The sequence below is a fragment of the Pangasianodon hypophthalmus genome, chromosome 25 (assembly GCF_027358585.1).
Source record: "Pangasianodon hypophthalmus isolate fPanHyp1 chromosome 25, fPanHyp1.pri, whole genome shotgun sequence".
Taxonomy (NCBI): domain Eukaryota; kingdom Metazoa; phylum Chordata; class Actinopteri; order Siluriformes; family Pangasiidae; genus Pangasianodon; species Pangasianodon hypophthalmus.
This window is the reverse complement of record NC_069734.1, coordinates 16,003,528-16,026,285: the sequence shown is the minus strand read 5'-3', so window position 1 is coordinate 16,026,285 and position 22,758 is coordinate 16,003,528. Positions and strand designations below refer to the sequence as shown.

General features: G+C 42.8%; 2 protein-coding genes and 1 long non-coding RNA gene across 3 annotated transcripts in view; all 3 read right to left on the bottom strand.

Annotated features, from left to right (window-relative positions):
- The window catches only part of LOC128317451 (uncharacterized), a 106,616-nt gene extending 106,404 nt beyond the window's left edge, over positions 1-212 (bottom strand). The window contains exon 1 of the mRNA XM_053229357.1: positions 126-212. The gene's annotated coding sequence lies outside the window, so the exon portion shown is untranslated. The remainder of the gene's footprint in view (positions 1-125) is intronic.
- Positions 213-14,253: 14,041 nt separating this feature from the next.
- On the bottom strand, positions 14,254-19,057 carry LOC128317442 (sialoadhesin-like). Its single transcript, XM_053229300.1, has 9 exons — positions 19,045-19,057; positions 17,374-17,712; positions 16,461-16,679; positions 15,968-16,312; positions 15,663-15,878; positions 15,152-15,499; positions 14,988-15,076; positions 14,714-14,843; positions 14,254-14,609 (listed from the first exon to the last, which is right to left on the bottom strand). The coding sequence occupies exons 1-9, from the start codon at positions 19,055-19,057 to the stop codon at positions 14,308-14,310; spliced, it is 2,001 nt and encodes a 666-aa protein (XP_053085275.1). The 3' UTR covers positions 14,254-14,307.
- A 68-nt stretch (positions 19,058-19,125) lies between these two features.
- Positions 19,126-22,481, bottom strand: LOC117596019 (uncharacterized). Its single transcript, XR_008300958.1, has 4 exons — positions 22,122-22,481; positions 21,325-21,390; positions 21,097-21,194; positions 19,126-19,633 (listed from the first exon to the last, which is right to left on the bottom strand). It is a non-coding gene; the product is annotated as an uncharacterized LOC117596019 (long non-coding RNA).
- Positions 22,482-22,758: the final 277 nt, after the last annotated feature.

Genomic DNA, 22,758 nt, shown 5'->3' with positions numbered 1-22,758 from the left:
ACATAATTTATATTAACATGCACAGGAGTTCTGTCTTTATATAATAATTTCTGTGAAATCGTATATGTCATCATGATGACATTTACATTTACAATAACCTGAAAGTAGAGAGAGCTTTTTCTTACCAACTTTCGGGTCTTCTTGTTAAAGTTAATTTTGTGGAAGTGGACAGTGATGTGATGACCGTGCGTGTGCGTGTGTGTGTGTGTGTCTTGTCGGGCTGTGAACATGTAATTGGCAGGAAGTAAGGAGCGGGTGGTGAAATAGAAAAAGTTAGTTTCCCTCCCTTTCAATGAGCTTAGGCATGAAGTTAAAAAAAAAAAAAAAAAAAAACATTATACACACGATTTTAATTTTAGTATTGAACATTTAGAAAATTGTATTTATTGTAGTGTATGTATTTATTGTAAACAATACATAAATACATTAAGATCCAGTCCATTTTCAGTTTCCTCTGTTGAACCACAGTAAAAAAAAAAAAATTGCAAAACCGGTTGTGAAAGGCAAATATGAGGCAATCGCTGTTCATGGTTTGTGTGCTGCGTCCTCGAGTCTAAAGGTAGCTGTGGTTAGACATCATAGAAGATGCGGCCCAATCTTCATCCTTAAATGCTTTTAGCTCACATTTAGCTTCTTTCTCATATACCCCATTACAAAAATGCATTATAACAAGTGCATTAATATAAACCTGTGATTTGCACGACAGCAGAAAATAATGTCAGAGTTGCTGTTACAGAAAATTAATCAACAATGTCTGATCCATTAGAATAAAAAATTCAACAGCTGGATTAAAAAAACTATCATGTTACGTGATATCATCATTGAATCACAGCACTGTCACATGGATGTGCTAAAGATTTGTACTTCCCAAAACAGTTCATGTCCAAGTCTAACCCATTCTTCAGTGGATAATCTCACCTGCATACTGTAGTACCTAAGAACTGCTGCTCTTATCATGTCATCAGGCTATGATGCTCATACTGAACATTATTTCCACATACTTCATGCTTTATGTCTTTACTCCTCTACACCTGTATAGTGTAATGATTTATAATCCCACTATCTGGTGTCACCCAGATGAGGATGGGGTCCTTTTGGAGTCTGATTCCTCTTAAGGTTTTTTTTAGAGACCAAAATCTACACACGGAGTTCTGTAAAGCTGAGTTGTGACAATGTCTATTATTAAAAGCACTACACAAATAAAATTGCATTGAATATCTGGGGTTTAGATGTAATGGGAATAGGGGAATGCTCCTTTACATTCAGCGTGCCTTAATTGGGAGGCAGGGAAAGAGAAATGCCTGTGAAACCCTCTTTTCCTTACCACTGATAGGGATTTTCCCTAAGCAGCGGTGAAAAATATTGAGTATTTGTACTTTGTTACTAGACGTAAGTATTTGGCATATTTATCCTTTACTTGCGTATTACTGAAATTGAATAGTTGTATTTTTACTTAATTACCTTCTCAAGAAAATAAATTACGTTTCCTCCTTACATTTTCAGTAAGACCTTCAAAAGACAACACACACACACACACACACACACACACACACACCAGAAACACAAATTAAGATGACTCAAACCACAGTTGTAACCACTGTTGCTGTTCTCAGTTGCACATACCCAGTAAGGCAAGTGTGAAAATAGACAACAGAAACAGAGCTCAGTTTGAAACCAGTAAAAAAAAAAAAAAAAAGTCATCAGGGTTTATAGAATTAACAGTACAAATAAACTCACACAGATAAAGAAAGACACAGGACATTATTGTATCCACATATATGTGATTTGATATCTGTAAATTTACAAGGATTTTTAATCAGTTGCAAGAATTCATTTTGTTTCTTGCTCTATAACTCTCCTGTTTTACAACATCCTACAAATGCAATTCTTACCTGCAACCACATCTCGTCAAATTTATAAAAAATACTTCCAAACACACAGAAAAACAGTAGAAAGAGCTGAAATATGTTTAAAAGTTTATTGGATAGTAACGTGAGGATTGCTGCTACTGTAATATTTCTCGACATAAAACATGGTGATATCGGCCTTCAAACACATGTAGAGTTTAGAAATATCCTTGGGAATAAAATTTATGTTAATGAGAGTAACTCCCTTAACCAGCCTGTTCCTCCTTCACTCGTACTGCACTCGTACTGCACACCGTGATGAGCTTCTTTATGACACTAGAGACACGGAAGTTGAGTTTTGCACTTACCACAGCATTCTGTTTTACACAACATTCAACAGTCTCTTCCTTTTCTTTACATGAGAACAAGCATTCAAGTTTAATTAATCTCCATTTCTTACACTATATTCATTTCTTTTGTGTTCTAAAAAGTGTCTCTATCTTAATTTCTTTTTCTAAACCTAGTTAAAGATGTACTTGTCAGGACAGGGGATCGAGCCCAGGTCTCCGGCGTGAGGGATGGACGTTTTACCGTTGACCCCCCCCCCCAGGAACGGCTCCTGACATTCCTTCCTGAACGAAGACTCGGGCCGGTGCGCATTAAAGTCCCGAATGAGCCCGGGGTCCAGGATGCCTCTGGCCGGGACCCAGGAGCGTTCCTCAGGGCTATAGCCTTCCCAGTCCACGAGATACTGCCGGGAGCCCCGTACTCGCCGGACATCCAGGATTCGGTGGACTGTGTAGTCAGGCTGGCCGTCGATGATGCGCGGAGGGAGCGGTTTACCTGGCACAGAGAAGGGAGAGGACAAAACAGGTTTTAACAAGGGACACATGGAATGTAGGGTTAATTCGTAATGACCTACGGAGAAACAACTTATAAGTGATGGAATTGACTTTCCTGGCAATCCTGAAGGGTCCGATGAACCTCTGGGCCAACTTGCGGGACTCCACCCGCAAGGGAAGGTTCTTGGTGGAGAGCCAGACTCGTTGACCGGGGCTCAGAGTAGGGGCCGGTCTTCGTCGTCGGTTCGCCTGCTGTTGGTACTGCTGCGAGGTTCTCAGGAGCTTTAGTCTGGCCTTTCTCCAGGTTTGGCGGCAGCGCTTGATGAACTGTCGAGCGGAGGGAACAGCCGTCTCCACTTCTTGCTCCGGGAACAGTGGAGGAGCATACCCAAACTGGCACTCAAATGGGGACATGCCTGTGGCTGAGGAGCGGAGAGTGTTGTGCGCGTATTCCGCCCACATGATGAAGGTGGACCAGGAGGATGGGTTGTTGGCAGCCATACACCTCAGGGTGGTCTCGAGATCCTGGTTGATTCTCTCCGTCTGACCGTTGGACTCGGGATGGAACCCGGACGATAGGCTCACGGCTGCACCCGGAGACTCACAGAAGGCCCGCCAGAATCGCAAGGAGAATTGGGGTCCCCCCGATCAGAGACGATGTCCCGTGGTATGCCAAAGGTGCGGAAAACATGAGTGATGATATGCTCCGCTGTTTCTATGGCTGTGGGTAGTATGGGCAAGGGGATGAACTTGACGGCCTTGGAAAACCGGTCAACAATGACCATGACGCTGGTGCAAGCCCAGTAATCAAGTCCATGGACAGGTGGGACCAGGGTCTATGAGGAATGGGAGGAGGCTGCAGGAGACCCTGGGGAGACTGGTGCGTTGTTTTGCTCTGGTTGCATACAGGACAGGCCCTGACATAGGTGGTGACATCCTCCTTGATGGTATGCCACCAAAATCGCCTCTGGAGGAACTCGAGAGTACGCGAGGGACCCGGGTGACATGAGAAACGGGAGGAATGCCCCCACTGAAGAACCGGGGATCGAACAGCCTTGGGTACATACAAGTGGTTGGCCGGGCCGCTTCCTGGGTCGGGTTCTCTGGCTTGGGCTTGTCTCACAGTGTCCTCAAGTTTCCACCTGACAGGAGCTACTATTTTCGAGCTCGGGATGATAGGGAGGACCTTATCCTCTCGCGACGTGCTTGCGTAGACTCGGGACAGTGAATCTGGTTTGAGGTTCTTCGAACCAGGACGGTAAGACAGGACAAAGTGAAATCTGTTGAAGAACAGCGACCAACGCGCCTGTCGGGGATTGAGCCGCTTGGCTTGTTGGATGTACTCAAGATTTTTGTGGTCCGTGAGTACTTGGAACGGATGTTTAGCGCCCTCAAGCCAATGCCTCCACTCCTCCAGTGCTGACTTAACAGCCAGAAGCTCTCGATCACCCACATGACCCCCTTTGACACAGCACCGCTCCGACACCTACTTCAGAGGCATCTACTTCTATGACAAATGGAATCTCCGGATCCGGGAGAACCAGAATAGGAGCCGAGGAGAAGCGGGTCTTGAGTTCGCAGAAGGCCAACTCAGCGTCCTGGCTCCAGCAAAAGCCGGCGGAGGTGCCCTTGGCGAGTGCTGATAACGGGGCTGCAACGGAGCTGAAGTTCCGGATAAACTTGCGATAAAAATTGGCGAATCTGAGGAAGCGTTGGACCTCTTTTACAGATGAGGGGGTAGGCCAATCCATGACACTCACCTTTTTAGGTCCATTTGGATTAGACCAGGCTTGATGACGAATCCCAAGAACTGGACCTGGGTTACGTGGAACTCGCATTTCTCCGGCTTGACGTACAGGTGGTTTTCCAGAAGGCGTCTGAGGACTTTGCTGACATGGGTAACATGCTCCTGCAGAGAGCTAGAGAAAATGAGGATGTCATCCAGATACACAAAGACAAATTTGTTGAGCATGTTCCTAAGCACGTCGTTGACCAGGGTTTGGAAGACCACAGGAGCATTAGTGAGGCCAAAAGGCATAACCAGGTACTCAGTGCCCCGTCGGCGTGTTGAAGGCCGTCTTCCATTCGTCACCCGAATTTGGTAAAAATCAAGGCCTCTTGAAGGACCTCAAAAGCAGTGGCCATGAGAGGTAGGGGATAGCGGTTGCGCACAGTGATCTTGTTGAGTCCCCTGTAATCAATACATGGCCGAAGGCCCCTGTCCTCCTTCCCGACGAAAAAGAAGTGGATGGACGGATAATCCCGGCTGCGAGGGACTCTTCAATGTACTTGTTCATGGCGGCCCTTTCAGGAGGGGACAACGAGAAGATGCGACCTCTGCGACGAGGTCTATAGTGCAGTCGTAGGGGCGATGAGGAGGCAATGAGGTGGCTTTCCTCTTACTAAAAACTGTCTTGAGGTGGTGGTACTGTGGGGGAATACGAGACAGATCTATGGTTTCTAGGGACCCAGGAGCAGGGTCAGTGTCTCTCTGGCCCAAGCACATAGTCTGGCACGACGCACCACAACTGAGAATTGCCCCCGTGGACGAGTCGACGTGCGGGTTGTGCTGGAGGAGCCAGGGGTACCCAAGGATGATGGGAATCTTGGGAGACTCGATAAGGTAGAAACAGATCTCCTCCTGGTGCTGGTGGACGGCCAGCCGAAGGGAAGAGGTAAGCTGGGTTATTTCGCCAGGGGCTAGCGGCCTACCATCCAACGCTGTGGCAGTCATGGGAGCAGGAAGAGAGTTCCTGGGGATCTGGAGTCTCTGGGCTAGGGAAATGTCCATAAAGTTCCCAGCAGCGCCGGAGTCAATTAAGGCCTGGGTGTTGCTGGTGACTCCAGGTGAGAGTGATGGGAAGGACCAGCCCGGAGTCAGAAGGAGCGGCAGTGCGAGTTACTCCCGTGACAGTCCTGCCTCGCCTGTACGGGACTGGACGTTTCCCGAGAGCTTCGGGGCAAGAGGTACGGAAATGGCCAGACCGAATACAGTATAAGCAACAATGTTCCCGCATGCGACGGTTTCGCTCCGCAGGGGAGAGGCGGGCCCTGCCCAACTGCATCGGTTCCGAGGGGTCTTGGGGATCAGAGCGCCCCTGAACTGCAATAGGGCTGGCCGGCTGGGTGGGAGCATGGGAACAGCTCTGGTCTCTCTCTCTCTCCGGCGATTATCCAACCGGACAGCCTGGTCAATGAGGACCTCAAGGTCCCGGGCAGGCTCTCTAGTAGCCAGGTCGTCCTTGATTGCCTCGGATAGCCCGTTCAAGAAGCAAACCATGAGGGATTCGTCGTTCCAGCCACTGCCGGCTATGGTCCGAAACTCGATGGCATATTCGGCAGCAATGTCGTTGCCTTGCCGGAGGCTTGCCGGCCGCTCAGATGCTCACTTGAATTCCTCTACATACCCAGAGTAGCTTGCGCCTTCCAGACGGCCGTTGCCCACGAGAGAGCCGTTCCAGAGAGAAGGGTAATCACATAGGCGATCTTGGCCCGATCAGACGGGAAGGAGGAGGGCTGCAGCTCAAAGAGAAGAGAACACTGGGTCGGAAACCCATCACAAGCACTAGGGGGAGGTAACCGAGGTTCAGGTTACAACATCATTACACGACCAGAGACAATTGCTACATGAGAGCTATAAATACCAAACAATCAAGGACACATGACTTAACCAACCAATCAGAACAAGACACAGACAAGGGCAACACATGACAAGATCACAGGAGGGGCAAGGAACACATGACTAGACAGGAACCATGACTAAACTCCAAAATAAAAGACATGAGAACAATGAACAAGAAACACAACAAAACCCAAACCCCACGTTACATGCTCCCCCCTCTAAGGGCGGCTCCAGACCCACAAACAAAACTCAAACCTAACAAGTCCAGGAGAGTGGTAGAGTGAAGGTGGAACAGGGGGAGGGATGGAGGGCCAGGTCCATGAAGGGGAACAGGATCTGGATAATGACATGGACCGTGGAACAATGGGCAAGACCATGGGTCATGAAACAGTGGTAGACCGTGAAACAGTGGAGGGCCAGGGGACCACCAGGTCAGATCCAGAAGAGCATGGAGCCATGGCAGAGCAGGCAGCCATGGAGGAGCAGAAGGGCACCAGGGCGGACCAGGCAGAGCTGAAGGGCACAAGGGCGGAGCAGGCAGGTCCGAAGATCCCCACGGCAGAGCAGACGACCACCACAGCTGAGCAGATGGGTCCGAAGATCCCCACGGTGGAGCAGACGACCACCACAGCAAAGCCGAGGAGAGCAAAGATCCCCACGGCAGAGCACATGACCAGCACAGCAGAGGAGATGTCCACCAATGTAGAGCTAACAAGGCAGGTGCCCACCAAGGCAGATCAGTTGGGAGTTCATAAATGGCCTCCTTGGCCGTGACAGGACAGGCAGAGAGTTCAGAAATGGATGCCGCCGCCTCGGGAGGTTCTGCAGCGGACGCCGCCGCCTCGGGAGGTTCTGCAGCGGATGTCACCGCCTCTGAGGCAGACTCGTGGGCAGGGGAGCCCTCTGGGGCAGACTCGTGGACAGGGGAGCCCTCTGGGGCAGACTCGTGGACAGGGGAGCCCTCTGGGGCAGACTCGTGGACAGGGGAGCCCTCTGGGATGCCAGCTGCTCACACTGACATCAGAGGTGGATCCATCACACTGGCAATCAGTCTCATCAGTCCTGGCCCAAGCTCTGCATCTGCAGGAGCTTGGGTACTATATCCCCCCCAAAAAAAATTCTTAGGGGAAACTTGCATGGCATCCATTTCATGACGGGGTTCTGGCAAGATGGCCATGGCATGACAAGGCTCTGGCGTGGCAGCCATCTTGACTGTAAGCTCTGACATGGCAGTCATGATGGGAACAGACTCAGGAGTAGCAGCCGTGACATGACGAGGTTCTGACGTGATGGTCGTGGCGTGGTGAGGCTCAGGCGTGGTGGCCATCTTGGCCGGGGAATCAGGCGTGGCGGCCATCCTGCAAACAGTCCCCAGGTTGGCAGCCATCCTGTGAAGAGGCTCTTGAGTCGCCGGCATGACGTGAGCAGGCCCTGGATTAGCAAGCGTGATGTTAGCAGGCCCTGGAGTGGGAGGCATAACGTGAGCAGGCCCTGGAGTAGCAGACATGACAGTCGGGACAGGATAATGCTCCGGTGTGGTGGGTACCGGAAGATAGCAGGATTCCTCATCCACAATCCCCACAGTGAACGAGGAACCACTCAACCGGAGTGCAAAGTCAATATATTTGGCCAGAGTCCAGTGAGGCATGTGACATGGCATTAACAAAGAGATTTCTTCTGTGAGGCCAAAACAGAAAATGTCTTTGAGGGCCACATCATTAAAGTCCACTAAATGGCACAATCCACAGAAGTCCTCAACATAATGGCCCTGTCGCCTTGACGAAGGCAGAGGAGGCGAGAAGCTGCTGGGTTCATGGTAGCGGTCATGTATTCTGTAACATTAGTCCACCGAGGCGAGTGTGGTGATGAACCCAAGTGCAGCTTTATTTAACAAAGTGAAAACCAAAATACAAATAAAGACTTTACTTAACTTGGACAGACTTGGCTTGGCATGAACAAACTTGACTTCAACAGACTGCAGGTTACAACATCATTACACGACCAGAGACAATTGCTACATGAGGGCTATATATACCAAACAACCAAGGACACATGACTTAACCAACCAATCAGAACAAGACACAGACAAGGGCAACACATGACAAGATCACAGGAGGGGCAAGGAACACATGACTAGACAGGAACCATGACTAAACTCCAAAATAAAAGACATGAGAACAATGAACAAGAAACACAACAAAACCCAAACCCCACTTTACAGTCAGGGAAAAAGGCAAAAAAAAAAAGGCAAGGGCGCTAGAAAAAACACAGAAGATATTAACTCGAGAGAAGCAACAACAAAGACAACAGGGGCTTAGGAAACAACAGTAACCAAGTGGGGAACAAAGGCAAAAGGGACGGCTTAAATACACAGAATGGGAAAAAGACACAGGTGAAAGCAATGAAATCAATTACAACAAAGAAAAACTAAGGCTGTGCGACATCTAGTGGGAAAAAAAACATAACAACAAAAACACAGAAAAAAGGACCAAAACTCTGGTCTGTGTCTGTTCCTTTAAAAGGCTGGAAGCTCTAGGGTACTACTATACTAATACTAGGGTCAGGGGCATTCATCAAGTTCCACACTGCAGTGCAGTGGCTTAACCATCTTCAAATACACACTGATAGCTATAGCACTAACTACATTGTGCAGCATGAACTGGCATGATTTTTGAGGTTTTTTTTCTGCTTTGATGGACTTAATTGGATGCTGAACTGAAATGATTAGATGCTAAACCAAGCCCTTTCAATTCATTTATATTACATTGCTTTAAGACTACACTAAACTTCATTAAAAATGCAGCAGCCTGCATGAAAATCACCTTTACAGCCCCTGACCCAGCAGTGATACACACTCACAGAAGCCGTACGTCTCTTGCGTTCCATGGCAGATCCAAATAGAATGTGTTTTAATGAGAGGAAGGATTAACGCTCATTGGATATTAACCTGGAGGAAGCCATGAATCTCTTGGGGGTGAATGGGAATGTGGGCAGGAGGGTCATTTTATTGGACAGTGCACTCTTTTTGTGTCCTGCCTTCTCCTTATAATGATCTCTCTAAAAGGGACGGAACCTCATATTAAATAATATCAATCCATCCATCCATCCCTTTATCTATTTACACAGGGACTTGTACCTTGGACGCTCCACATAAAAAAAAAGAAAGAAAAAAAAATCATTGTTAATATGAGATTTTCTTCATTCTAATATTCAACATTTATGGAAGGAGTCTCTAGTGTCAGTGCTTTGTAACAGTCAGTGGTAAAGCTGTAACTTCAAGTTCCAGCTCGAGAAAGTCTTCAAGACAGAGGAGTTCACTTTCTCAGTAACATGACAAGCTGAATTTTTGTCTTATAATGACTTCAGGACACGGAGAAAAAGAGAAGCTGGTGTGGGAACAACTGTTATAACGTAACACATGCAGAACCAACTCGTTGAAACTTATAAGGAACACATAAGGAAGTAATTTGTTGAACTTGATGAATGGAACTAACTTGTTTCGTGGAAATTCTACAAGCTTCGAGGAACTTACTTGTGTTTGGAATCAGAGATTCACTGCTGCTACTGATGTCACTAATGTCACTGACATTGCTGATGATGCAACAAGCCCCACCCACTTACCTTGAGAGAGAGAGAGAGAAACATACCTTTGTCATGAGCTGCTGTTTATCTTCTCACTTTGTGGGATCCAGACCAGACTCTGTTTCTGAAACTTTGCATTTTTTCTTGGCGCCACTACTGTGACATCATAACGATATAATTCCATAACTAGAAGTGCTAGGCTCCACACACATCTATATATTTTCAGCACCTCTGGAACGTAGTCACTCCCCCCAACCCTCCTTCCCCCCAGTGATTATTTCTTTTTTTGCTGTATTGCAACATCAAATTAAAGCATGGGATTTTTTTTCTGCTCCTTTTTCAATTGATTCTCTACAGAATCAACATTCAATAAAGTAAGTATATAAATATCCTTAGAATTATTAAAAAATAATTTTATAAAAGTCTGCATAATTGAAAAGTGTTCTTACCCCGGATCCACTGAGACCCTGACAAAGATGAAGCTGAAAGTGATCTGAATTACTTGAAGCTTTTCAACACAGTGTGTGCTGGTGCCATGTGGTGGTCAAACCCATGAAGTGCAGACAGTAGTCTAGTCTACTCCAAGTGGATGCTGCAGCAGGGTTTTGGGTCCCAGCTAACAAATCTGTGCCTTCTAATTCTTTGAAAACACTTTTTACACAATAAAACCAACTGGCCACATGAAGTAATGCTGTGTAATTATTAATTATTAATAAAGATGCTCGCTTTCTCATAGGAAGAAGTCATCTCAGGAAGCAGCCTAAAATACTTACAAACTCCCCAAATCCAACATCATCTACAACAGTGATTAGTAATAATTTAGTCTGTTTCTTTATATTTATTGTGGATGCAAAATGTATAAAGGGTTAACCAGGCTCTTTTCAGGTAGTAAGCTATTCCAGTAAAATGGACGTCCTGGGGATTGGTTCATCATCATCCATTCTCAGAGCTACAGTTTCAGACTGGAAGTGTAGGCATCAACACCTGGAGCTGTGAGGCATCAACACTACCTGCTGTGTCACCGTGCTATCGCAAATAATAATTGCAATAACTAATAGCAGTGACAGAAAAAAGGAAAAAATAATCCAGAATATTACACTTAGAATATAATAAGACAGTGTGTAATAACAGAATACAAAAGCAGCTTGTTGAGCCCATTCCAAAGTTAGTCCCTGCTTTTCTGCTATAACAGCCTTCTGATGACAATTTGAAAGAATCGGGACACTCACATGATCCAAACAACACAAATCATTTTGGTCTGTATAACATAGGCTGAACTTTAACTATGAACATCAAGATTTCACCAAAGGGATGTTAATACTTTGCAATACAATATTTTGTCCATATCTGCAACTTTTAGATTACTGCGCAATTTGCTTTGGTCTCTACTGACACAATTCTGCCCAATTTATACATTTCAAAATCTAATTGTTGCAATTAATGATGGAGCACAAATTGTTTTAGATCATATGGTGTCCTTTTTTATTTGGGGCCAGAAATGATGTTTATTTCTTAGTTAATTTGTAGTTCTGTTGCTGTGTAAATAAATAGTTATGATTTCAAAGCAGTGTACAGTATTCAGTCCTGAAAAAGCTCAAAAGCTCAATTTTATTCTTGTACATAGAAACATTTTCAACACTGGACAGCAACAGATCAGGCAAAGTAGAATTCATGGAGGCTGATATCATTATCAGTTATCTTTATCATTATCCAGCTTTTCACTGTAGTTTACAACACATGACAATGACAGTTACAGAGTAAAATGTTTAGCTAAATCGATAAAAAGACAGTAACAAGAACAGAAGTGACTGAATTAAGTGATTATTTCCATTCTGATGTTAGCGTGAACAGAGATCAGTCAAGTGAAGAGATGATGAGGAAAAGCTGTAGAGCTATATATAGTAGAAAATGTCAAAATATAACAGCGTGAAGGGTTTTCCCAGGCCGCTACACATATGTATGTGTGTGTATACTGTACATGATAAATGTGCAGAAAGACAACTGAGAAGCTAAAGAAGCTGTTTGAATAACATAAATCAATGACACTTACTTAAGACAGAATTTAGTTTTTTGTGACGTCTTAATGTTGATTAACTGTAATCCTCAAATCTAATCCTAAAACTCTCACTCTGAGCATCCTTCCTGTGCTGTTCATGATAAAGTCACTAACCAAACGCAACTGTTCGTTATAACTCTCCAGTTCTGGAGTACTTCTCCTCACTGAGTCGAGTAGCCTGAAAAATCCTGAAAGAAACACAGAATATTATCACATTATAGACTATAACAAACATCCTTGTGCACAAACACACATTTACAGACTACACACTTACTCTCAGAGGACGTGGTTACAGGTTTCGAGCATCTGAACATGTCACTTCTGTAAAATGCACAAAAATAAAATAAACATTCAATAAACATTCTACACGCTTGTTTACAGGAATGTTTTTGGGGGTTACAGTTCTTTGTCTCTTACACACACACACACACACACACACACACACACACACACACACACACACAAATACATCCATGCTACAGACTTACCCTCAGCGTGTCATGATCAGAGGACATGGTTGCAGGGTTCAGAGTTGTGTAAGTGTCACTGGCAGAGCCTCGAACATTCTAGGGGAGAAATGAGAGTTTAGAGAACTACACACACACACACACACACACACACACATACAGACTGTACACATACTTGCAGAGTGTCATAATCTGGGGACATAGTCATGGGATTCAGTGCTGTGTATGTGTCATCTCCAGGTGTTGGAACAGTCTGATAGAAATGAGAGAACAGAGTAAAGTTCATATTTGAACCTGTCACATGATCAAACAGTCCCTCCTTTCATCCACACTCACCTGTCTGCTCTCACCAGTGCTGCTGTGGCCATGAGCTGAGCTCGACTTCCTCTTCCTGAGAAACAGCAAGCACATGTTCATACTAGATGCAAATGACTTTAGAAAAAAAAATATATATATATATATATATATTCAGTATGTTCACATTTCACATACCACATCCACAGAGCTCCTGAGAGGAGTGCTACTGCCAGGAAGACAATCAGTCCCACCATGATGACCTTTAAATCTGTTTTCTTCTCTGAACCTTCAGAAATAAATCATGGGCAACATGAGGCTCTATTTTTGTGCTAGCACAAGCGTAAGTTGCTGGTCAAGAATAGTGTGTGGCTATTTTGTTTGGTCAATTTTATCACATTTCTACACTGTCGCTATTAACATGTGATATGTGGGTGGAGCAGTGCAAAAGTGGGCGTGGCAAAATGCACCAGCACAGTGGCATTTCTGATGTGCCTTCTTATATAGACTCTTATGCAGTTGCTGGGATAAGACAGCATTTTCTTGATGAAATGCATAGTTTTAAAAGTCCTGTCTTAAAAGCTCTGTATAAATCCACTGAATAACTGATTTGTTTCCACAACAGTATGCAGAGTCAATGCTGTTATGACATTAATAGCTTTCCTAGCCAGTTTTACATTTTACAGATTGTGTCTGAAGATTTATTCTGGACTTTCACTTTCTCTCTGGGAAAAATGGTTTAGAGTGTGAAATTATTGGAGCTGGTGTGTATGATCTAGATCATAAGAACACAAAGTCAGAATCTATCTGTAATTAATCTAATAAATATAGCTCAGACACCCTGAGTGCGCGTGGCAGTTCGATGCACACATCTTGTCATTTTGTCTACATTCATCTATGACTAATACCTTTCAATCTTTTCTAATAAATAAACAAGCGTAATTACTGTACTGTAAAAATACAGTATCCCAACCCTTGCAGATGTTTCTCACACTTATTTCAAAGGTTTCCACTAAATTACCAACATAAACCTGTGACAGAAAACAGAAAATATATTTGTGTAAGATCTGTCAGTCTGTTGTTTTTCCTACCATTAGAAGAGAAATATAATTGCTTGACATGAAAACAATTTTAACAATGTAGCATGAATAACCTGATCTCTTCTTAATATATTCATTTAAACCCAAACACTTTTGCACAAATGATGTCACAAAGATACCAAAAATATACAACATCCTGATCTTATGGCAGGAAAAAAGAGCTGATGTTCAGTTACAGCAGAAGAATGACTGGAATTATGTGTTTAAAAGTTATTTAAGCCTGATATAAACTTTAAAGACAATGTGTCAAAGACAAATCATTACAGCACATTACTGTTTTGTTTTTACCTTCAGGGCCCACATTATTATATGACACCATTACACAAGTTTGTGTGCTTTGACTGTTGTTTTTGTTAATCACAGAGGGGCCGATTCTATAGCAGCCCAGAAGTCCAAACACATAAACAAACCAATTCATTTTCTAATTCTAAAATACTGTTCAAGACTCGTGTAGATTTTATACAGAAACATCAGAACATTTTAGTTAAAAACTCTTTTTATAAAGTTACATAGAGGACACTGTGCTTACGTAACACATCCAGGTGTGTTGGTGTAGAGTTGTGCTGTCCCAGCTGGTTGCGAGCAGTGCAGTAGTACAGTCCGCTGTGCCGGGAGCTGATGTTGCTGATGCTGTAATTCTGGCCTGTTGTCAGCAGTGTGTCTGCATCTGCTCTCTGCTTAAACCAGGAGTAGGTGAGAACAGGAGGGTTTGCATCACTGCTACAGCTCAGAGTCACTGAACCTCCCTCCACTGTGTCTCCAGAGGAAAGAACCACTGCTCTGGTGTTTTTAGGGGAATCTGATTAGAAATAAAACACCTGAATCAGCTGGTGTGTGTTCACGATCAGCATTTGATAGAGATATAGATGTACTATGATTGAGGAGAGTAAAATCCACGCTCACACACTGTAGGAGAGAGGAGACTGTCATGGCCTTCAACAGCACAGCTGTAACTGACCGCACCACTGACTGCAGCTACAGAGCAGGAGGCAGATTTACAGTCAGACGCACGCTGTCCGTTCTTGTACCAGATGTAAGTGGGGTTGTTACAGACAGCAGGAGAGCGAAGCTCCTCATGTCCTCTTATAGCGCAAGAGTACCTGCCTGGATCCTCACTTTTGACAGAGAGTTCATTTCTGTGCTGGTTAGTAACAAGCTGTCCGTTCTTGTACCAGATGTAAGTGGGGTTGTTAGACAGAGTGCAGGTGGTGATGCAGCTCAGATTCTTTTGTCCACTACCCAAGTCTGATACTGTAACCTTCAGATCTGCAAATAATAAAATAGTTTTGATATTATTTCCATCTATTGCATCTCTGTAAATGTATATTTATGTGGCATTACCTGTAACAGAAAGAGAGACTCCAGGTTCACCGGTGTAATTACGCCCATCAGTGTAGAATCTGAATCTGTATGTTTGAGCGTCTCTCTCTGTCAGGTTAGTGATTCTCAGACTACAGTTATTCTGGGAGCTGTATGTGTACTGCACTCGGCCCTGATACTCCTCATCCTCTCTCACATCCACAGCCTCAGCATCAGCATCAGCCTGCTTTTTAATGAACCAGAACACTTCTGTGACCTTGTGATGATCAGGGAAGGTGTAATAACTGTGTATGTCCACTGATGAGCCAATCAGAGAGCAGATAGTCTGGGTGGAGTAAGTCACATTCCAGCAACTCTCATCAAAAACACCTGAAAAAAAACCCCAAAATTAATTATAACAGACATCTAAGTTTAAAAAACCCTAAAAAAGCACAATTTCATCAGGAATCACTGCATGTGAGTTTATTGGAATCTAACAGAAGCTGCCAGTGAGATGATGATAGAATGAGTGAAGTTTAAGGTGAGTTCTTACAGACAGCAGGAGAGCGAAGCTCCTCATGTCCTCTTACAGCGCAGGAGTACCTGCCTGCATCCTTACTACTGACAGACAGTTCATTTCTGTCCTGGTTAGTAACAAGCTGTCCGTTCTTGTACCAGATGTAAGTGGGGTTGTTAGACAGAGTGCAGGTGGTGTTACAGCTCAACTTCTTTTGCCCTCTACCTGAGTCTGATACTGTAACCTTCAGATCTGCAAATAATAAATAAGTTTTAATAATATTTTCATCTATTTCTTCTCTGTAAATGCAGTTAAGTAAATGTATAATTATGTGGCATTACCTGTAACAGAAAGAGAGACTCCAGGTTGGCCGGTGTAATTACCCCCATCAGTGTAGAATCTGAATCTGTATGTTTGAGCGTCTCTCTCTGTCAGGTTAGTGATTCTCAGACTACAGTTATTCTGGGAGCTGTGTGTGTACTGCACTCGGCCCTGATACTCCTCATCTTCTCTCACATCCACAGCCTCAGCATCAGCCTGCTTTTTAATGAACCAGAACACTCCTGTGACCTTGTGATGATCAGGGAAGGTGTAATAATTGTGTATGTCCACTGATGAGCCAATCAGAGAGCAGATAGTCTGGGTGGAGTAAGTCACACTCCAGCAGCTCTTCTTATCAGAAAAACCTGAAATATACAAAATTAAATAAAACAAATCTAAACTTAAAACCAACTAAAGCATCACTCAGTCATTAATCACGGCATGTGAGTTTATTGGAATCTAACAGAAGCTGCCAGTGAGACAATGACAGTGAAGTTTAAAGTGAGTTCTTACAGACAGCAGGAGAGCGAAGCTCCTCATGTCCTTTTACAGCACAGGAGTAGCTGCCTGCATCCCCACTAGTGTCATACCGATACAGTTCATTTAACCTGTTCTGTTCAATAACACGCTGTCCGTTCTTGAACCAGACATAAGAGGGCTTGTAGGTGCAGGTGTTGTTACAGCACAGCGTCTTTAAGTTGCTATACGAGTCTGATACTGTAACCTTCAGATCTGCAAATATTAAACAGGTGTAACCCCGTTAAAATATAGTGTATATATGTTCATGCATGCAGATACAATTTTGTTAAAAATGTAGTTCATACACGCACTTGGAAACACACTTGTGCATAAAACGCAGTTTGTAAATAAGGTTCAGTTCATAAAAGTTGGTGGGGATCAAAACTTTTATTTCATTTGTTTTAAGATAATTTTATCGCTTTCTTTAAAAAGAGAGTGGGGGGAGGGGGTTGCCTAGCAACATGCATGATTCTGATTGGTTACTTGGATAGGGGTTAATGAGTGGAGAGAGCGGGAAAAGAAAAAAAAGGAGAGAGAAGTTTTTTCTTCGTGAAAAATACTAGGACTTAAGAATAACTATTGAACTGTGACTGTAAGTTAAAACAATAATCTAAGCGCAAGAACTTACTAGTTACGACCTGTAAATAGCAAAACAAGGTTATTTACATCTACCAGTAAGTAATCCCTCACGGACACTGAAATACAGTAAATTACAAGTAGGGATCCAAAAGATAATATTCCTTCATCTACCATAATCTAGGAAACAACAAAGTGAGTTATGAACCCAGAGCTCTGCTCTCGCAGCAACAGGGAGTAAAAAGGGCTACACAGGGTTTGACATTATATTCTAAATCAAACACGTCATTATTTGTTATGGAACTGTCGTTTGTGTGTGTGTGTGTGTTACCTGTAACAGTCAGATGAACTCCAGATGATGCTGATATCCAGTCTCCTCTCTGTGTGACTTTAAATCTGAAGTTATAAACTCCAGAGTCACTCACACTCACATTGCTCAGTGTCAGCTCACAGTCAGACGTCACTGTGCTTACAGACACTCGTCCTGAGTATTGTGGATCTTTGCTCAGGACTCGTGCTTCTCCTTCAGAGCTCTGGACTCGATACCACTCTCTCTGTGTGACACTGGAGTGATCAGGTGTTCTTAATGTACAGGAGATTTTTACTGTAGATCCAGTAACAGCGCAGAGACTCTGAGAGGAGAGAATTACACTGTGCTGAGCCTGAACTCCTGGAACACACACACACACACACACACACACACACCAGAGGCACAAATTAAAATAGTTCATGCACTGACCAGCAAGGGTGTAACCACACTTTTAACTACTGCTGCTGTTCTCAGTCAAACATAGTGAGTGAGCCAGTGATGTGTGAAAATAAGTGTGAAAATGACAACGGAAGCATAACTCAGTTTGAGAGCGTTCAGAAACTTCACACAGATAAAGAAAGGAACAGAATGATATTGTATTATATAATACATTAATAATATAATATAATGATTTGATAATGTAAGAAAATATTCATATATACCGATTTTATATTTGTAAGTTTTAATAGATTTCGCAATAGTTTCTTGCTCTATCACTCTCGTCTTTTCCTCTACAGCATCTTACAAATGTTCTTTCCTGCAACCACATCTTGTCAATTTTATTAAAAAGTACTTCCAAACACACAGACATGTTCAGAGCTTTCCTAAACTGTTGCAGTAGTGACACAGCAGCACAGAAAAACAGTAGAAAGAGCTGAAATATTTTTAAAGGTTTACCTGTCAGTAACATGAGGATTGCTGCTACCGTAATATTTCTTGATAGTCTGTAAAACATGGTGACATCAGCCTTCAGACAACTGACACTTGAAGATCCACCAAATGTTGTATATTGTCCAAAAATATCCACGAGGACAAAAAACTCTTTTACTGAATAGTAACTGTCTTAATCAGCCTGTTCGGCCTTCACTGCGCTTGTAAGCGGTGATGAGCTTCTTTATGACACTAGCAGAAAAGACACGGAAGACGAGTAGTGCACTTACCACAGCAGTGTGGTTACCCCTCCACCCTGTTTTAGCTTAGCCTCTTCCTCTTTTTTTTGTTTTTTTTTTTGTTTTACATGAGAAGACAAGAAGTTTGATTAATATCACATTCTTTTTCTATATTTCATTCTTTTGTGCTTTAAAAAATGATCTTAATTGTTAAAGAAGGAGCCACGGTGGCTTAGTGGTTAGCATGTTAGCCTCGCACCACCAGGGTTGGGGGCTTGATTCCCGCCTCTGCCCTGTGTGCACAGAGCATGCATGTTCTTCCCATGCTTTGGGGTTTTCCTCTGGTTACTCCGGTTTCCCCCCCAAGTCCAAAGACTTTCACTGTAGGCTGATTGGCATTTCTAAATTATCAGTAGTGTGTGCGATTGTGCCCTGCAATGGGTTGGCACCCCATCCAGGGCCTCCCCCGTCTTGTAACCAAACTCAGCTGTTATCATTCTCCAGTTCTGGAGTACTTCTCACTGAGTCAAGTAGCCACATCCTGAAAATAAAACACATTACACTATGACAAACACACACTTACTCTCAAAGAACATGGTTGCAGGTTTGTGTATCTGAATGTCACTTCTGTAAAAATGCACACACACACACACACACACACACACACACACACCAGAAGCACAAATTAAAATAGTTCATGCACTGACCAGCAAGAGTGTAATCACACTTTTAACTACTGCTGCTGTTCTCAGTCACACATAGTGAGTGAGCCAGAGATGTGTGAAAATAAGTGTGAAAATGACAACGGAAGCATAACTCAGTTTGAGAGCGTTCAAAAACTTCACACAGATAAAGAAGGATACAGAATCATATTGTATTATATAATACATTATTAATATAATGATTTAATAATGTTAAATAATGTTTTCTTGCTCTGTCACTCTCGTCTTTTTCTCTCCAGCATCCTACAAATGTTCTTTCCTGCAAACACACAGACAAGTTGAGAGCTTTTCTGAACTGTTGCAGTAGTGACACAACAGCACAGAAAAACAGTAGAAAGAGCTGAAATATTTTTAAAGGTTTACCTGTCAGAAACATGAGGATTGCTGCTACTGACATTAGCCTTCAGACAGCCGACAATTGAAGATCCACCAAATGTTGGCCAAAAATATCTACAAGGAAAAAAAAAAAAAAAAACTCTTTTACTGAATAGTAACTGTCTTAATCAGCCTGTTCGGCCTTCACTGCACTTGCAAACGGTGATGAGCTTCTTTATGATACTAGCAGAAAAGACACGGAAGACGAGTAGTGCACTTACCACAGCAATGTGGTTACCACTCCACCATGATTAGCTTAGTCTCTTTCTTTTTTTTTTTTTTTTAAACTACATGAGAAGACATTCAAGTCTGACTAACATCACATTCTTATTCTATATTTCATTCTTTTGTGCTTTAAAAATTATCTTAATTTTAATTTCCAAATCAAGTTAAAGAAGGGGCCACGGTGGCACGTTTGCCTCGCACCTTCTGGGTTTTCCTCTGGGTACTCCTGTTTGCTCCCCCAGTCCAAAGACCTGCATTGTAGGCTGATTGGCATCTCTGTCAGTAGATCTCAGTTGTCAGTAGTGTGTGCAGTTGTGCCCAAACACACACTTACTCTCAAAGAACATGGTTGCAGGTTTGTGTATCTGAATGTGTCACTTCTGTTAAATGTCCACACACACAGTGATATCAGGTCAGATCATGTCTTCTCACCAGCAGAAGTGTACTTTGTTTACTTTTGATGCTGTGTGCAGCCATGTTGATTTCACTCCATAAACAGGGAAGGAACTCGTAGGTGAGAAGACTACCACAAGTTGAGGGGGTGTTTTCTTTGGATTTTACTGGTTGGAGTTTGGAAATTGCAAGTACTGACCTCGAGTCGGATGCAACCTCGAGTCACCTTAAGTCGAACGCAGGAATACCATGTGAATTCTTGCCTCATTCATCGTTCAAGTTCTTAGCGTTTGATCTAGTGTTTGCCTATTTGAGTATCTGGACCATTGCTTCATCTTATTTATTACTCATTTGGATTTGCCCTGATTGTGTATAACCCTTTTAGCCTGGCTTTTTCACTCTGATTTTTGGATTGTGGGTTTGGTTATTTTATTAAAACCTACACATATGGAGCCTCAAACTTCTCAGTCCTGGGTTTTACATACAGGGTGCATTTTTTTTTTTTTTAAACAAATAAGTGAGTGGATCCTTTAATTTTTTTTAAAAAATTTCCACAGTGGAGTTTTACCGACACATTTATTAGTCTTACTAAATTGCTCCATCTCCCTTCGGTCTTAGGAAATGCATTTATTTATTTCAGTCTGATGAGGCAGTGATAAAATATATCCTCAGCAGTGATAAAAATATATGATCAGAGTGGGATATCAAAAGCAGAGGCAGGGAAATCCCCCTCATCCCCCCAGCAATTTGAGCGCACATACGCGCACACACAGAAACACTATACATACTTACCTTTTTTTTTTTTTTTTTTTTCATATTGATGTTACAATGACCAGAGAAAATACTTGTTTCTGATTGGCTGGCAGATGTGCACTATTTTCATAGGGCATGACGATGAGTTCATTATGCACGTTACTCACTCGTTCCCAGGTTCTTGTAATCACTCCTGCTGATTTCTCTAACTGAGATGCCACAGGCACTGCCCACTCTGTACCTCCTCATCTTTTTTGTGAAGATCCTGGAGTGAGAGAGAGAGAGAGAGAGAGAGAGAGAAAACAGATATAGACAGACAGAAAGAGAATCTGTTTGCTGATTTAATACACATGTATTACACACACACACACACACCCCCACACACCCCCACACACCTGATGGGGGTCTCCCTATAGGAGAGTTGTCCATTGCTCAAGATCATTCTGGGACTCCAGTGATTTCTGCAGGATGAGAGAAGAGAAACAGAAGAATTTAGCACAGTCACTATAAAGTAAAAGAAGCAGTGAAACTGATAAAGCTAAAATACAATCAACACTGTAGCACAAACAGCCTTGACATATTATTCACTTTATCATTATTTAAACGATATCTTTGAAAAATATTGGAAAAAGAGCAGGAATAGTCTATTTACAAATTGACCCTAAGAGTGGCACTATATTATCATCTATATCACTTCCAGCTTTATGCCAAACTACCCTAAGAAATAAGATGACTACTGAAAATGGCTCCATATTATTACAGCATCCAGCTAACACTCTGTGCAGTGTTCTGTCCAAAAAGCCATGACTCAAAACACATGATGGCATGAACACAAAAACAAGTTAGAGTTTAGAGTTTAGTTAGAACTTCATCCTCTTAAATAATCTTCCAGAACAACTCTTCTATTAAACACTAGTGTTCATGATCTATCTGGGATATAAACTGGCTCTAGACAATTCAAAATAAAGCAGAAGATTCTAAATGTTTACAGAAACAGTATTACTGAAACTCCTAGAGGATATAGTCCACTACACAGCCATTGCTTCACACTCATACAGGGAGCAGGAAGTCTATTAGAGCTCAGATTTTATGAACTTCTGTTAATTTACATTCATTCTTTGTTGGATTGGCGTGTGTGTGTTTGTGTGTGTGTGTGTGTGTGTGTGTGTGTGAGAGAGAGAGAGATACGTACCTTTGTCTTGAACTGCAGCTTTCTGGTTGCTGTGAAGCATTGAGATACTCACACTCTCTGCGTTTGTGAAATGTTGAGTCTCGGAATGATCAGTAGCTGTGAGCCACGCCTCTGTGCTGTCATAATGATTCATGACACCCAATTCATCGTATTAAAGTTTTTAAAATCACTACACCTACATTTTACACCAAACAGCAAGGGACCACTTTGTGTTCAGGGCTTCATTTTATGTGTAACTGCCACATGGCGTGGTGTAACTCAATAAAAATAAATGAATTAAATTTTTTTTTTTTTTTTTTTTTTAAATCTATGCATCTTAATTAAATCTGATGGGTGCAGCAATTAAAACACCACACTACTTTCTAGGTTCAAAGGAGGATTTTAGATAGCAAACTACACATTTTTTGAGTTAGAAAAAGAGGAACGCTGTATTAAATTGTTTTTTCCAAGTGTGTGCATTATAAGAGAAAAAAACACAAAACATACAATCAGTCCTGTTTATGAAAATAAAGAAATAAAACAACCCCCCAAAGTTCAAAGAGCTCTTGTCTTGGAGAAGAAGAAGAAGAAGAAAAAAAAAAAAACCTCTCAGTCCTTTAAGTCCAAAAAAACGTTATTACCCAGGGAGTTTTAAAGC

Excerpts from the sequence above, each read along its gene's own strand:
- LOC128317442 (XM_053229300.1), bottom strand. Across the intron at positions 16,680-17,373 it reads AGTTCATCTGACTGTTACAG|ATCTGAAGGTTACAGTATCA; the intron begins GTAACACACACA and ends TAATATTTGCAG. Across the intron at positions 15,077-15,151 it reads AGTCTCTCTTTCTGTTACAG|ATCTGAAGGTTACAGTATCA; the intron begins GTAATGCCACAT and ends TATTATTTGCAG.